This window comes from Poeciliopsis prolifica, unplaced genomic scaffold (genome assembly GCF_027474105.1).
Source record: "Poeciliopsis prolifica strain line A6 unplaced genomic scaffold, Auburn_PproV2 SCAFFOLD015, whole genome shotgun sequence".
Classification (NCBI taxonomy): domain Eukaryota; kingdom Metazoa; phylum Chordata; class Actinopteri; order Cyprinodontiformes; family Poeciliidae; genus Poeciliopsis; species Poeciliopsis prolifica.
In genome coordinates this window covers 11,418,825-11,435,784 of record NW_026562390.1, presented here as the reverse complement: position 1 = coordinate 11,435,784, position 16,960 = coordinate 11,418,825, and the positions used below count along the sequence as shown (strand labels likewise).

Sequence of the window (16,960 nt, the reverse complement as noted above, 5' to 3'; positions counted from 1 at the left end):
GGTACTATAAATTGAATTTGCCCTGACAAAACAAAAAAAAATAAAAAAATAAAATTTTTATAAAAGATTTGGATGAAAATTGCTGTTATGACCAAGGATAAAAATGTGCTCACTCTAAGATAACATTTCTCAGGTCCCTTAAATATAGCATAAAAGGAGTAATCTTTTTACCACCAGAGGATGCTGAGGGCTCACATTTGATCTGGTAGTACTACACAGTCACTTCAATATTACTTTGCGGTGATGTCAATTAATTTGTCTGTTTCTCACTGACATGGGAAAAAAAATGCTTAATTGTGATGCATTGCTATTGCAGGTTTTATGTTTCATGTTAAGTCTGGGTTTTCGATGAGACATTTTTTCATTTTTCTTTTCAGATTTGTCCAACTATTCAAGGTAGAAACAGATATTTGTTCTTGTTATGTAATTCTGAGAGTCAATTGGAATAATGTATATCTATTTCCCTTACATGTTGTATTAGAATTGGACTGTCTGTCATTTCAATGGCAACAGACTCAAACTTAAATCTTAACTTCCCTCTTGCTCTACCCCGTCTACATCAAAAAGAGCTGCTGAAGAGCTTCTTTTTAAATGATTATTGTTCAGTAACTGAAGTGTGAGACAGCGGTGGACATTTTAGGAACCATAGGACAATGTGTAAATTGTCCTGTGTGTTCTTGACTTCCTGAGCCCAGCCCTCCTGAGGTGTGATTTCCTGACCCCATAAACCATAAACCCACTAGGTTCCTCTCTCATTGCTCTCGCACTTAGCCACCGCCCTAATAATCTTCTGAGGCCTGTTAGAATCCACAGTGGCTATTGGTGTGTCTGCGCATACAAAGCATTCCTAATGGGAAATCCTTTGAGGAAGTGATGTGACAATGCAGCTTCAAGAGAGAACACAGGCCCTGCTAAAGGTAACACAGTCTGATGTCCTCTGTGGGGATTCTGTGAGATCAGTGCGGAAACACCTTCAGACCAAAGGACCTTGAAAAAGGAACTCGCAGATACATGGAACAGTATGTACGACACAATTAGAAACGAGTTTAGAGACATTTGTATCAGCGACAGGAAACCTGTTAAATTCTTACATTCATATTTGATATATTCATGGTGATTCCAAAATAGTTTATGTGAACTGTACAATTAAAAAATGCCATAAGCCTTGAACATTTTAATTGTTTATCACATTGCAACCATAAACTTGGCATGCATATATAATGAGCTTCATTTGAGGAGGTAATTTGAGTAAGTAATTTTACAATCTTTCGCGGTTTGACAGGATTTAGCTCTGTCACCGTTGCACATGGAGACTTTGCAAATTAACCATTACAACAGTCACACTCACAAAGGAGCCTTGGCAATTGTCTATGTGGCCAGTCGAGACCTAGCTTCATTGTGCTAACTTCAGCATCATAATCACCATCTACTGGTCAATCATCCACAATACCCATATGAACCACATCATCCCCCTGATCTCCTGTGGTATTCTCATCACCCCCACCTTCACCTGCACCATCTGCATTCTTTTTTCTGAGCTCTATGACAAGAGGGGGGTTCCCATGCTGATTTGTGGGTTCATGTGGTTTCCAGAACCTGTTTCTCAGTATTTTCTTTAATAAATTCTATCATCACCAACATGTCGCCGGCTCCAACCTCCCCACTATTTATGATACTGATAGTTAGCTATGTCTAGAATATTGAAAACTAATAACCTGTGGGAGATCTGTCTTCTCAAACCCTAAGTCCATCCACCCATCCATCCATTTTCTGATCACTCTTCTCCCTAACGGGGTCGGGAGGTGCTGGTGCCTATCTCCAGCTGCGTTCCGGGTGAGAGGCGGGGTTCACCCTGGACAGGTCGCCAGTCTGTCGCAGGGCAACACAGAGACAAACAGGACAAACAACCACACTCACACCTAAAGAGAATTTGGAAAGACCAATTAACCTGACAGTCATGTTTTTGGACTGTGGGAGGAAGCCAAAGAACCCGGAGAGAACCCTCACATGCACAGGGAGAACATGCAAACTCCATGCAGAAAGACTCCGGGCCGGGAATCGAACCCAGGATCAAACCCCAAGTCAGTCACCCAATTTGGCTGCTTACAAAGTTACGTCATCATGACCTGTCCTCACATTAGCAAACCACTCAGCTGCAGCTTAAGACCACATAATGACCTCATTGTCAAAAAAAGACACACTCCACTGGGTGCAGCAACTTCAGTAAACACGTATAAGGTGCACTGAGTTTCCGCGGTTAAATTTTCACACAACTCTTGCACATCCAGTAGGAGTGAATGCTGCAAGTCAGTGACTTAATGCAATAGGCTGAGTTTCAAAGACAGAAAACCTTCTATGCACCTTGACATTTTATATTATAACAAATGAGCTGAAGTACAACAACGGATGATTCCCTCAGAGATAATTTGAAAAACACCGGCATGAATAATTTTTTACAACTTCTCTTCTTGCATTCTTTTCCATGTTCAAAGTCGAGGTGCATGCACAAAAACAGAAATTAAAGAAACATTTTGACATTTATTGCGGTCCAGGGATTTTATGATATACTTATTGTGTACCGTAATATTCTGATTATGACAAATCAGTTTTTGTTTTTTTTAAGTCACCTCTGCAGTTAAATCTCAGTGGGAATCAGCACCACAAATCAGAGACCATTGTCTTGATCCAGAAAACGTTAGAAAGTCCTCTCAAGACCAAGGATGAGGTCCTGGAGAAGCTTAAGTACCTTTTTGACCAATGAGGAAAATAAATGGATAGATAAATCTGCAGTGATGCAAATACAGTACTGGTGAAAGAGAGTGAGTGAAAAGGCGATGCTCTTGATTTACCGGGCGATCCTACCCTTACCTATTTGTCATGAACTTTGGTTAGTGACTGAAAGAATGAGATCGCAAACATGCGGGTGAAATCAGTTTCTTCTGCAGGGTGTGTATAGTCAGAGTGAAAGCTTGTCATCCATTATTGGCTCAGAGGTCTATCCATCCATCCTTCATTTATATCTGCTTATTCCAAGCAGATCTAAAGAAATTTCCCTTCCAAACTTCAATATTTTTATGACTCCTTGTGCAAACATTATACAAACAAAGAGAGACCTCTTTACTCACATGCTTTTCCAGTATAGACAATCTTTTGTAAATAAGAGTGTTCACTTTAGTCGTTTCTGTTCTGCCAATAAACAGCAACATATTTAATTGACAGTGATTTTGTTACAAAAGCATTTCCTTTTCTGTCTAAACACTGGGCAACCGCTCCCTACTGCTGCCCATGATATGTCATATAGGGCAATGTTTTAGTCATTTTTAGCCAGAAGCATCACTTTTCATTAATTTATGTTTCAACAATCAAGATTTTCAGTGGTTTTTCTCAATTTATGACACAACTTTCGAAATAGGTAAAACCTGCAAAACTGAACATTTTATAAATGGTTACTTTCCCCTAATGATGCCAAACTGTGGCCAAAAATTGCCCCAGTTTAGTTCAGTAAGGCTCAGTATTAATCTTAATCCATAGATCACCTGACAAAGAAAGAAATGATTTAGTTTTATAGCTTTGCAATTTTTTTGGGAGGGCAAACAACCTACTTTGAGCTGTACTGTCAGCTTTGAGTAAAACTTTATCTCTTTCTACTTTATTCCACCAGCTTTTATTAAGTCAAATAAATCTCTGTGAATAGTTAAGATACAAGAACCCATCACCCGCTTATGGAACAGCTTTTTGCTGTACACTTCAGGCCGACACAGACATTTAATCAGACATGTTTTAATGGTTTCCTGTGCATTGACAATGCATCTCAGGAAGTTTTATAGCTTACCACGGAGCCTTTTTATTGATTTCATCAACAGGAAGCACACTATTTGACAATCATTGTAAAAAGAACAATAATTTATACATGTTAATGTAAAATAGTATTTTATTTGGAGTCTTTGCTTCACAAATCAGAGACTTAGACAGGCGATAATGTCAATAAAAATATTGCATGAAATCCTGCTTGGCTTTGCAACGTGGCTGGAGGTTCCAAGTGGAGACGCAAATTATTGACCCAACAGAACACTTTTCCTGGATAATCTGATTATGGAAACTTAATCCTGTCTGCCTTGGCAAGAAAGCAATATGAAGATGCTGCCTGAGGCTTTCAGTGGAACTTTTCAGATTGAAATGATTTTAAATTTGCTATTTGGGTTACAGCACTTGAGTTAGAAGGAATTAATAAGGAAATAGACAGTTCAGATGGTAGAAACATTGACTCAAAAAGCATTTGAGATGCACATACAATTGAAATGTGCTCCTCTGTGCGTTTTTACTTGCAGTGAAAGGATACAAACACTCAATTGTTGGCTAAGAGGTATGGTTACATTTTTAAAAGCTGGGCTAAGCGGAATGAGGAACCATTTCAGTTTTTTTTTTAATGTGAATGTATTCTAAGATAAATTTGGTTATCTGATCAGATTTTAAGATAATTTGGAAGAAGAAGCTCAAGTTTAATTCAGCAGTGGGACAAATGCAACCTCTTGTGCAAGTTCAGACCAAAACCTCAGAAACAAGATTAAAACTTTATACATATTACAACATCATCAAATTTTGTTTTGCTAACAACATACCAGCCAGCTATTTGATAGAAAGCCAGTAGCTAAACAATTACTACAGGACATTGACACAACATGCTTCACGTAAAGTTGATTTAATGGATTGGAGAGAGACGCTCTGTTCAGTTTGTGAAGAATGGAGCCGTGCTGTACCCTCGCATTAACTGTCTGAAAGGCCAGTGCACTCAACACAAAGGACAGGAAGCAGATTCGCTCACTACCTAATGTAGATGAAGTGTTGCAATCAGACAACTTATTAGAAAAAAAATTAATTTCTTACATATGCAACAAAGGTTAAGGTAAAATAAATACCGTAGGCCACATGAAAACATGGTCTCACCATATGAGTGACACTGACTCAAGGTGAACAAGAAAGTTCCTGTTATGACCTGCAAAATATCATTGCAATAACTACTGCAAAAGATAAAAAGCAAGAAGCAAAGATGTCCATCTTTATTTAAAGGCAGCATATTGGAATGTTTGGGAGCCACAACAGTAAAAGCTTGATATCCTCTAAATTTTGGTCGAGCCTTTGCAGCGACTACAAGCAGCTGATTGGTGAACATTAGCGCCCGTGAAGGAAGATAAGCCTGTAGTAACTCAGAGAGCAAGAGAGGAACAATACGATTTAGATATTAGTAAAAATAGAACTTTAAAATTAATTCTGCGAGACGGGCTGTTGGCAAAAAGATGTTTCTTCATAAGTGGGTGGTACCTATATATATATTCTCCTTCATCTGCTGAGGCTTGAAAGGCAACTTCTGGACACATCGTATATCACTTTTAACAGTAAATAAGAGACATTTATATATAGTGGCGTTCACAGATGTTACAACTTATCACAGGAAAGATTATTTGTAGCTTCAGACTGGCAGTGCACTGACCAAATAAATTCTAGAGCTAAAAAAATAAGGAACCAATCGGTGATGGACAGACTGAGACTTTTGAGATATAAACAGTGTGAAAGTTCCATTTTGACCAGACTGAACAAGTACATTTTGTTCGCAGAGGTTGCCTGGAGAATGAAACTTCTCGCTTTATACAAGCATTACGCTTAAAATTTACTTGACCACCATGCAGGCACCATGTGCACTTTCCTCCATTAAATATACTTGATCCATGCAGCAAAACTTCCCCTATGACTATATTTTGGGTGGCATTGCATTGGGTCATATTACATTACACGGTCTTTCTGTTATTTTTTTTTTTCTCTTCATGCATTGGAAGTTTGGCAAAATATTACAAGGACTCAACCAGATGAGCATGCAGAGACCTTGGCTCAGAAACATATAATTTTTGTAGAAGCTTTCACAATGAGTGTGCTCCAGAAAATAGTGGCTTCAGTTTTCTCCGTGTTCAGCATCATCAAACCTTAATCCATTAAATATATGATTGTAAGATAATATTGGCTCGTTTGACACTGGCTTTTCTGTTGAAAATTATCCAGCAAAGGAGTATTACCACAGTCAGAAACATTTTCAAAAAAACCTTGGCTTAATCTCTCGGATAGGAAAAAAAGTGAAAAAAAAAAAATTCACTGCAACGTAGTTTATAGAGCTAAAGGTAAAAACAGTCACAGATTTGAAAGGAGACAGCAGACCTATTTCTGTTTGTGTGGCCCTCTGTAGTTGGCCAGTCTCAGACTAAACTGTGCCACAGCTGAATTTATACCCCATGCAGAAACATCTCTGAGGCTTTGTTCTGCTCAGCTGCATGCAAGAGACCAAAGGCTGTGCCTAGAAATACTGCTGCCACAAAGCCGCAGGCCAGGAGGGGGACGGTCCGCCTTGGGTTCGAAGCCCAGACTCACAAGGGTGTGTTTTAGCCCCAAAATGGGAAGCATGAAATTAGAGGCAGCATTCACATGTAATTGCACATGGATGTGCCCACTGCCCACAGACCTGACCCAAGCTCTTGTGCACTAATGGAGGGTTGAAAGCACATCCTGGAAAAAAAGAGGTAACTACAAGAACACCTTTAGTACTCCAGCTCTGCACTCTTAACATTTATTCTAACGTTCATGTTCTCATTTGACCATTAGATTTGCAGTTTAAATCAGAGTACAGTGCCAGCTCTCACACTGACTTCCTTATAATCAATTATGAATGCTGGTAAAATACTCTATACAAGTACATATCCGAAAGGTGCTTTCGTTCATGCAGCATTATAATTAATAATGCATGTCTTGATCTCAAAGTCATGAGTCAACATTAGTTGGTTAAATGCTAAATATTTACTGCACATCTAAGCAGAATATTCATGCATGCAAATTCTAATGCGAAAGTGACTTGACCGCTGTAGATGTATTTTCGATTTATTATATGGTAATATCATAGAAAAAACTTGCAAAGAATCAGAGCATCGTAGCTTTCTTTACTCTGACACACATTTCATACATCTCATGAAGCGCTGTTATTGTCAAGAACACAATGACTGAGATAGACGAAGGAGGAGTTCGAACTGGCAACCCACTGGAAAGAGAAGCTGGTCAGAGAAGATGAGTCGGTGGTTGGAGCTCAATATAGGATGATGGAAAAAAAAAACAAGTGGGAAACGCTGACATAATCTAGACTGAGGGTGGTTGTTCACCTTCCAGAAAGAGCATAATCCCAGCTTATAGCCAAAGGGACAATGGAATGGTTTAGAACGAAGCATATTCGTGTGATAGCATAGCAACACTCACACCTAAATCCATTTGAAAATGTGTCAATACTTCAAATATTATGTACAGAGACACTCTCCACCTAATCTGACTGCGCCTTTGCACTTTTGCGGAGGGTGGAGAGTGTATCATTTCTGTGTTTAGGCCTACAACCGTAATTGCCGTCTTTATCTGCAAAGTAATACATTTGGGGCAGGTGAATACAAATTCATGATACACTTTTTCTGATATTTATTTATCTAAATTGACTGAATCCTTTTTCTTCTACTTCAAATTTGTATTGTGTTGTTCTATAAAACAAAATCCCAATAAAATGAACATGGAGTGTCTCCTGGTGGTTCATGCCTATAAAATATGAAAATATTTTGAGGAATATGTTCAAATAGAATCCCATAAAACTACCAAATTTCAAAGACTGGTTGTGTCATAGCCAGGACTGTGATAGGTTTGTCATCCATGAGGCACAGTCACTCAGAGGCTGGGAAGGTTATATACCACCGCAGCTTGTAGGGCATGCTTAAATAATATAGCAACGCAATGGCAGGAAGTCACACATATGGCGCACTCATCATTTGAGGATGTTCTAGAAAAATTTATTCTAAAAAATGGCAGCAACAGAGAATAACTCTCATCTCCTGAAGACAAAGACCAGGAAAAGACAGATTTATACTGGAAAAGAAAGGCTTTAGCAAGGGTGGTCCTGCCAAAGTGAAAACCCTCCACCCCATTTTCTTCTCCGGCACGCTATGAATACACATAGACTCACTCTGACCACATATTATGGGTTAGTACTTGCTGATGGTTTCAGATTTGGCTGAAAGTTTATGTAAATGCAGATGTGAGCCCCACATCACTGCAGTTTGCTGGAAAAAAAAACAACAACCTAAAAACCCAGGATTTTCCAACCATGTTCCCAGTCTGTTAATCCAGCAGCCTTAACGTGAACCCACTCCGTGATTGGTCCCAGATTCGCTGTGGGTCCGGAAACGATGTTTGGCTTTTTTTCACTGAAATTTTCCCATTGCTTCTGGCACTGTGAGACCAGCAGGAAATGACTGAGAATTGTGACTATAACAATGCAAAATGAACTGTTGCCAGACTGCAGCTGTTTGTTCAACCACACTAAACATTCCTGTGGGTTAATAACCACACACACTGGAAGGTATCGACTATTTAGAGATTTGGTCTGTGAGACAGTACAGCATGTGCTTAGTATGGAGAAAATTATCTCAGAGTGCAGCCCTATACAAGGAAAAAGCTGTTTTTTTCTTTTTTACTTTGGATGTAAATTGTTTTAGCTTCACTGTTTAAGGCTGACTGGTTAGAAAAGCCTCAATACTTCAACAGATTGTAGATTCCACTCTGTCACATTTGGTTTACAGGGTCATCATCTTGTTACTGCCAGCCCTGCCCATCCTTCCTGGATATGAGGTCACAAAAGAAGAGTCAGAACAAAGGACTGTTTCAGTCATCTTGACCTACAATAACCTGCACGCAATCTTTAGCGTTGTTGCCTCGGCAAATACAAATACAGGTGTGAAAATGTGAAAATCATGATAAAAATCACTGAGTGCTTCTGCTGGCAAGCCGTGCAGATGAAATTTGTACACTCAAATTATGGGACCCATACTTTGGGAAAAACAGAGATCAGAAACTTGAATAAAGTTTTTGTAATTACTTCACTTTTCTATAGGTACATTTGTTATCCATTTTACGGTATTCATAATAAAATGTTACCACTATGTACTATATATCACTTCCACCTCGAATCAGATCTTAAAAACATAATCTGCATCAATAGGATTTAAGTTTGTTCAAGCATCTTTGCATGATGGACCCGGGTCAAAGGCAGTTTTTTTTTATATTTCTAATCTAAATTTGAAACAAGAACGAACTGCAGATTGTAACTTCTTGCCACCATCCCCAAAATCTATTTAATCAACATTAAATTATTTTGGTTTCACTAGTGTAGTCTGATTTGTAATTTTCTTATTTTTTTTATTATCCTTCCCTGACCAGCAATCCTAAATCACTGATGGGTGTTAACATGTACATCTCCTTCAAGACCTTTTAAAAACGTTTCATAATTTCACTCTGAAAATTTCATATTCATCTATTCATTAATTTATGCAAATTTATCAAGTTGGGTTAAAAAAAAACATCTTAATGAATCTGGGACTGAGGCAACAATGGAAGGCCACTAGTTTTGTGTCTGATAAATCATTTCTGTGTCAATTTGATCAAATGCTTCGAATAATTAAGAACCAGTGACACATTACCAGAACCAGTTTTTTTTTTATATATGGTAAATAAACTGTAACTTACAGAACTGTAAGTTCTGTAAGTTACAGTTTCCAGTAGAGTTTCTAGATGAGTACTGAAAAAAAACTAGATGAGTACTGAAATGTACTCATCTAGTTCTTGGGGGCCTAGAACTGCTCATCTCTGCCCAACGTCTGCAGAGACTGATCGGTTAGTTTGAACTTTTACTCATCTAAATATAATTTTCAAGGAAAGTGTTAGAAGTCATCCATTTATTTTCAATACACATTTATCCATGCAGAGTCACGGAAGTGTTGTGAGGGTGACTCTCCATGTATTGAAGCCTATCTCTGGATATGTTGCCACTCAGTCACAGACTTTGAGGAACACAATTCATACACACATACACACATCCTTTTTGGACAATGGAAGGAAGTGGGAGTACCCAGAGAGAACCTATGAATGGAGAGAACATGCAAATTCCATGCAGAAAGACCCCATACCAGGATTCAAACCCCTGACCCTTATACCGCATGGCAATTGTGCAACAATAAAATGTTTCCATGCATCGCACTGTTATAGTAATAGGTCGTAATAAAATTGATACATTAACTGTTTATGCACTGTTATAACAAAGATAATTAGCATTTTGAAGCAAACTTACCACCAGCTAGCAACATGGTAGCCACCGTCCATCCAGTTCTTGTTGTGTCTAACTTGGACTAGGACGTCGTCAGCTTTAATTTACCAAAACTACTTGCTATTATTAAGGCCCTCTCTACTTTCAATTCAATATTATGTGGGTAAAAAATTGCACATTTGAACAGAGTCTGTTATCTTCTTCGTGTCTTGGCTGTTATTCTTTTTATGGCGCTTTTCAAAAAAAAAAAAAAAAAAAAAACAAATATGGAAGTGTGCAGTACCGCCACCATCTGGTCTGGGGTGTGAACTGGAGCAAATGCCGTTCACAAACAGAAAATGGATTGGGTAAGGACAGTGTTTTAGTTTTTAAAAAATAACTGAAAACAATAGATCATATTCGGAGACGTGCAAAATCGCTATTAGTGTTCAGGACAAGTATTGTTTTTGTTGTAGAACCTTCTGTCACTAAAGTGTCTATGTTTAATATTTTTGAGGTATGAATACATTCTTAAACATTACATCAAGTTCCACAATAAGGATGATTATTATTATTTTTTTAATTATTTGCCATTTTAACAAAAAACAGTAAAATATTATTAAGGCACCTAAAAAGGCATATTTTATTAGCCTAAAATATACACTAAGATGACATTTAAAACAAGCTGAAATTAATAATTTAAATTAAGCATTAAGTGAACTTATATATTTTTAAAATATACGCAAAATATTTTTGAAATATTGAGCAAGTGTATATTTACATACATATTTTGTTCCCTTAAAGTATACTTTTATTTAATATATTTCTTAAAAATAAATTAAATATATATTGTTATTTATATAAAATACAAATTTTATATAAATGAAAAAAATAAGATATTTACATATATATATATATATATATATATATATATATATATATATATATATATATATATATATATATATATATATATATATTCACTTATAAAATATATATATATAATATATATAGAAATATGAATTATGATGTAAACTTAAAATGTACTTACACATATTTGAAATATACTAAAAAAATGTACATATTTATTTATTTATTTTCACTAGGGTAGGGTTGTTTTTGTTGTTGTTGTTGTTGTTGTTTTGTTTTCAAGCTGTTAAAAGTTCACCTGTTGGTGTTTGGGCGCTCTGCACGGGAGGGAAAACTCGGAGCAGGAAAACGACGTACCTCCTGGTGCTGATGAGCCTGGAAAAGTGCGCAGCTGCTCCACAGCGGGCTCTCTGTGTCCGAGCTGATGGGAGAGAGGCAGCGAGGGAGGAGGAAGAGGAGGGAGGGAGGGCCGAGAGGGACTTCCAGCCCACCGCCGACTTCTCGGGTGTTTTCAGAGCTCGGTGGGAGAGATGAGGAGCCGCTCTCTCCTTCATGACGGAGTGAAGACGGGGAAAAAAAGTCAGCGGAGAATGGAGGAAAGACGTAGCCTCTCCCGTTTTCGCAGCCGTGAAATGCTCGTCCTTTGATGCTCCTTTTACTTTTAACTAATTGCGAGGTCCGAGCGTCCAGCGAGTGAATTGCCTCCAGGCTGCCATGAACGAGAACTGCGACTGAAAAGACTTAAAAGTGCGACGCATGGGAAGTCAGGTAGGCTATGTAGATTTAAAGAATTTGGAGCAGCAGAATCTCTATTTACTTTCTCTCACTATTGTTGTTGTTGTTGTTGTTGTTGTTGTTGTTGTTAACCCCCTCTTTTCCCTGACAACTGTTTGACAGCTGACAAAATGCAGCTCAACTTTATGACTGTGAAAATGAACGTATATGTATGATGTGATTTCTGAAATAACAGTGATTTCTCTCCTGTAGCTGAAGAGACCAGACTCTTCTCTGCGAGGACCTTCAGTGACAGCAACCTTGGTGATTTGAAGATGAATGTCATACTCCTTCACTACAACCACACTGGAAAGCTGGACCACCGGCTGCTGAGCTCTGACACAAACTCTGGAACTTTGGATATCAAAATCATCGTCTTCCTCATTATTTGCAGCTTCATCGTTCTGGAGAACCTCACCGTCCTGGTGGCCATATGGAGGAACCACAGGTTCCACAACCGGATGTACTTCTTCATTGGGAACCTGGCACTGTGTGACCTGCTGGCTGGAGTCTCCTACATGGTCAACTTGCTCCTCTCTGGGGAGAAGACGTTTGATCTCTCACCGACTCTGTGGTTTGTTAGAGAGGGCAGCACATTTGTAGCGCTCAGTGCCTCCATCTTCAGTCTTTTGGCCATCGCCATAGAGAGACACCTGACTATGATCAAAATGAGACCTTATGATGCCAACAAGAACTACAGAGTGTTTCTGCTTATAGGGACCTGCTGGCTGATTGCTGTGACCCTGGGAGCTTTACCCATCTTGGGTTGGAACTGCATTGGCAACCTCCCAGACTGTTCCACAGTCCTGCCTCTTTACAGCAAGAAATATGTAGCTTTCTGCATCACACTTTTCATAATCCTGCTTTTAGCCATGTCGGTCCTTTATGCTCGCATCTACATCCTGGTAAAATCCAGCAGCCGAAAGGTGAGTAAGCACAGCAACTCTGAGCACGCTATGTCCCTTCTACGCACCGTCATCATTGTAGTCGGAGTCTTCATCGCCTGCTGGACGCCCCTCTTTGTCCTGCTCCTGGTGGATGTGGCGTCTGAGCAGCACTTCCCAGTCCTCTACAAGGCTGACTGGTTTATAGCACTGGCTGTGCTCAACTCGGCCATGAACCCGGTCATCTACACTCTGGCCAGTCGCGAGATGAGACGGGCCTTCCTGGCTCTGGTCTGTGGCGTTTGCTACAAGATGAAGGTGCCGGTGAATGGCAGCGGGAACAGGCAGTCCCTTGAGCCCAGCCGGAGCAGGAGCAAATCGTGGAGCAGTCAGAACAACCCGAACCAGAACCAGCAGAGAGGCCAGGAGACGAACACTGGAATGAATAGAGAGGATGCTCAACAGGGTGTTTAGAGTGATGGGAAAAACTGAGAGAAGAGTACCAGAAATCAAACAAAATGTGGAAAGATGCTTGATGAATGAAGTCAGTTTAACATGAAGCAAGTCCAATATGAAGATTGGACTGTACAGCACAGAAGTTTCAGTTTGGTGACTAATGTTTACATATCTTAAGCATCTGTAATTGAGACATTACATCCAGTAACTGTGCTGGTCTCAATAATTGAATGTTGTTACAATCAGTAACTCTGCTGGCAGGTTTTGCCTCCTTGTCAAGTCCTGAAACAAACCAAAATATGTTCAAATGGGATCATTAAAATTACAGGTAACTTTTTTGAATATAAAGAACGATCAATATTTTTAACAGTGCATTTCCAGAGAACAGGGCAGCTCATTGCTAGATACAATTTTAGTGATCAGTATTATAACATCTGAATAAATTGTACCTTCATTTTGCAACGTATTTTAGAAAGTGCAAGTAGAGTTCCACAACAAACTGAAGCATGATTGTAGACAATTATGTAGGAATAAAACAGCTAGCTGTATTTATTGATGTATATGTTATGCATTTATATACATATATATATGTATTTACCAGTAACTTGATTGTAAATTCCTGATTGATAAAGAACACAAGAAACTGCATCCCTTTCACCTATTTTGCATAATGACGAATGAGGACACTATTATAATGATACCAGGGCTCCCTCTGCTGGTCAGGTGCAGTATTGCTGCAAATGCAGTTTTTAATTGTTCTCATGGTGGAAGTTAGAGCTTGTGTAAAAATGTAACCCTGGCAAATCAAGTATTTAAGAAAAATGTGGATGCTGCATGCAAAAAAAAAAAGAGTATGCAAAATATTTTAGCCTATTTATATAGTGCAATATACCATCTTTCAAACTCAAAATAAAATCTAAAAAGAATCTGGAGTCTCTGATGACAGACCAGTGACAAGTGCACATATTTTTTGAGAGCATTAATTTTTCCTGTTCTCTGTTTTCTCTGTGCAGTTCTCTGATCAAAATTGGAGCGATTGTGTGGAACTTAAAAGTTATCAACCCTCCATTTCAAAGAATTGAAAAATAAGGAGTTTTGACATATGAGCTTGAAATTATTACCAACACATTAGTTGTTGGTAAACGACGCAAACAGAATCAATTAAAATAGCTCAACTGGACACAGTTTACAAATGTTACCTCCAAATAACACCTTAAATGGCAGCAAGTCTCTTAAGTCTTTTCTTTCCATCATGACAGGTCTCTTTAATAAATAGTAGGGACTTCATTGAATCCATCTTTGCTTCCTTTCCAATGCCAAAAGAAGCAAAGGACATCTAAAGCCTCACAGAGCCACCAGCATGCTTCCTACCTGCAGGCATGGAACTTTTTTAGTCAATACTTAATTTTTCCTTCCTCTCATAAACCACTGTTCCATAGTCTAGGTTTGATTCATTGCTCCTCAGAACTAGATCACAAAACCTCTTTGGCCTAGTTACACAGTGGTGAGTAAATTGGATCAAACTTTTCTTGTACTTTTGTGTCAGTAATGGGATATGTCTTGAAGTTGAGACATGAAGCCCTTACTGTGGAAACTTGTAAGGGCCTGTACAGTCAGTTGAGGGCTTTTGGGGGGGTTGAATCAGAATTGGTTGTCATCGAGCGTGACACAAACAAATTGAGTCTTTCATCCATCCAACCATTTTCTTACAACTATGACCTTGGAGGGGTCAGGGAGGGTGCTGGTGCCTATCTCCAGTGAACGTTTCGGGCGCGAAGCAGGGTCACCTTGGACAGTCTGTTGTGAAATTAAGTCTTTCCACAACATTTTTAAAAAAAAGTAATTTTTGAAAATATTTATTTTATTTAGCTACCTTAACTGTTTTTTAGTTATTAATTTATTGCAAATGCGTTCACACCTGACTTGCTGTGAGGGTTGAATAATTTTTGGCGCAAATACATGAGTGCTACTCTCTGTGTGCCTAATGTCAAACTTTTTTTATTCTGATCTGTCAACAATCTTAAATGCAAAAGCTCAAACTATAAAAATCATTCCTGTCTTTTTTTTTTTTGATGAATGTTTTACCTCAAGTTGTAACATTTCAAGACACGAGAAAATGTGCATTGTTGTTTATTTTCACTACTTATGTTCAAGATGTTACATTATAAATGAAGTTTATTATGTTGAAATATTGAATGAAGAAATCTACCAAAGTGACTGTTTGGTTTGCAAGTTATATCCAGGTTATTTTCTCAATACCAAATCCTGTCAGTCATCTATTAATCTACTTAATCAAAATGAATAAAAGTTATTTTGGGGTTACTGTGGATCAGTGGATGGAATAGTCATTTTGCAGTTTGAAAGCTGCGGGTTTGAGTCCAGTGTTTTTCTGCTGCATGCTGATGTGCCTTTAGGCAAGGTGCTTCAGTCTGCTGGATGTCTCACAATCTACTTATCGGTGTTTGAACATGTGCGCCTAGTGAGTACTACTGGGGGAATTTGGCTCTAGTGTATTATCTTTTGAACAGTCATTATGCTTAGAAAAGGGCTAAATAGATTAAGTTTAGTGAAAGTAACAGATTTTTCAAACATCTACGGGGATCAGCAGTAATAATTTTTGAACATGTAAAAAGGTAAGATGTGAACGCAAAACGTAGACCAACCAATGTAGGTAATCTGTCTTGCAAACGTTTCAACCTAAATGGCAGCACTGCTCTACCAAAACAGAAACAAATACTATTATTGTGAAGAGGTATTAATTACCAAATGTTGTTTAAAATTTTTTTTGACACCTGAATTTTGTATATTGTTTTCAAATTTACTGTCACCTTGAAGAAAAACCTGAAAACGGACAGACTTAAACAAGACATTAGTGTACAGACATGACGTTTTTGCTACAGAGCTGGAAAAGGATCATTGTGAAGATTTAGCTCTTTGGTTTTTCTTACAGCATGTTTATTTGTATTTACTGTATTGTTTACTCAAATTAAAAAATATATATTTATTACGTTGTGTTATTCACCTGTGCCGATTGTTTTTCTGTTCATTTTAATAGAATTTTGAGAGAACAAGATATGTGTGCCATAATATGCAGTAGTAGGTGATGAGGAAGACGCCGTCGACCCAGTTATGTAAAATGAAATGATTTAATGAAGACTTAAACAACAATCCGATAACCCAGGCAGCACAGCTGAGCGGAAGGCTTAGGTTCATCACTGGCAGCGACTGGTAAACGAGTGGACAGCAGAACAGAGACTAAACGAGACGAGGACGCGACAAAGACTTAGAGACGCAGGTGACATTAAATACACAGACGGTAATCAGGGAACGAGAACACGAACAATCAATGGGAAGACAGGACAACATGGAGACTCAGAAGACTCTGAGACTTAAAGTAAACACGCAGAAAAACTCAAACCATGATGGTACCCCCTCCCATCCTTTCAAGGGTGGCTCCAAGATGCCCCAAATGTCCAAAAACAGAAACACAACAAGGGCGGGCGGAAGGGCACTGGACGGGGGGCCAGAGTCCAAAATCAACAAAAAACAACCCAACCAGGGTGGGCAGAGGCTCAAGAGGTGGACCGTCGTGGGAGATCCGGACCACTGGAGGCGGCGATGGAGCTGGAGGGCCACGAGGAGGTTGAGACTCAGACAGAGCACTAGGAAGGAGGTGACGAGGAAGCTCTGGGAGCACTTGGGGTCGACGAGGAGTCACTAGGGCGCAACGAGGGGTCACAGGGAGATCCAATGTGTTAAGTTTGAAATTGAACAGGGATGAGAAAGCTGCAATCAGAGCAGGCAGCACTGACATGTGTCCTCCCTACGC

General features: G+C 38.9%; 1 protein-coding gene across 1 annotated transcript; it reads left to right on the top strand.

The window, feature by feature from the left end:
- Positions 1-11,553: 11,553 nt before the first annotated feature.
- Positions 11,554-16,135, top strand: LOC129366753 (sphingosine 1-phosphate receptor 3). The gene is given in 3 exon segments (XM_055040763.1): positions 11,554-11,708; positions 11,710-11,785; positions 12,005-16,135. Coding segments are annotated over 3 exon segments (1,266 nt in total). The 5' UTR covers positions 11,554-11,663; the 3' UTR covers positions 13,150-16,135.
- Positions 16,136-16,960: the final 825 nt, after the last annotated feature.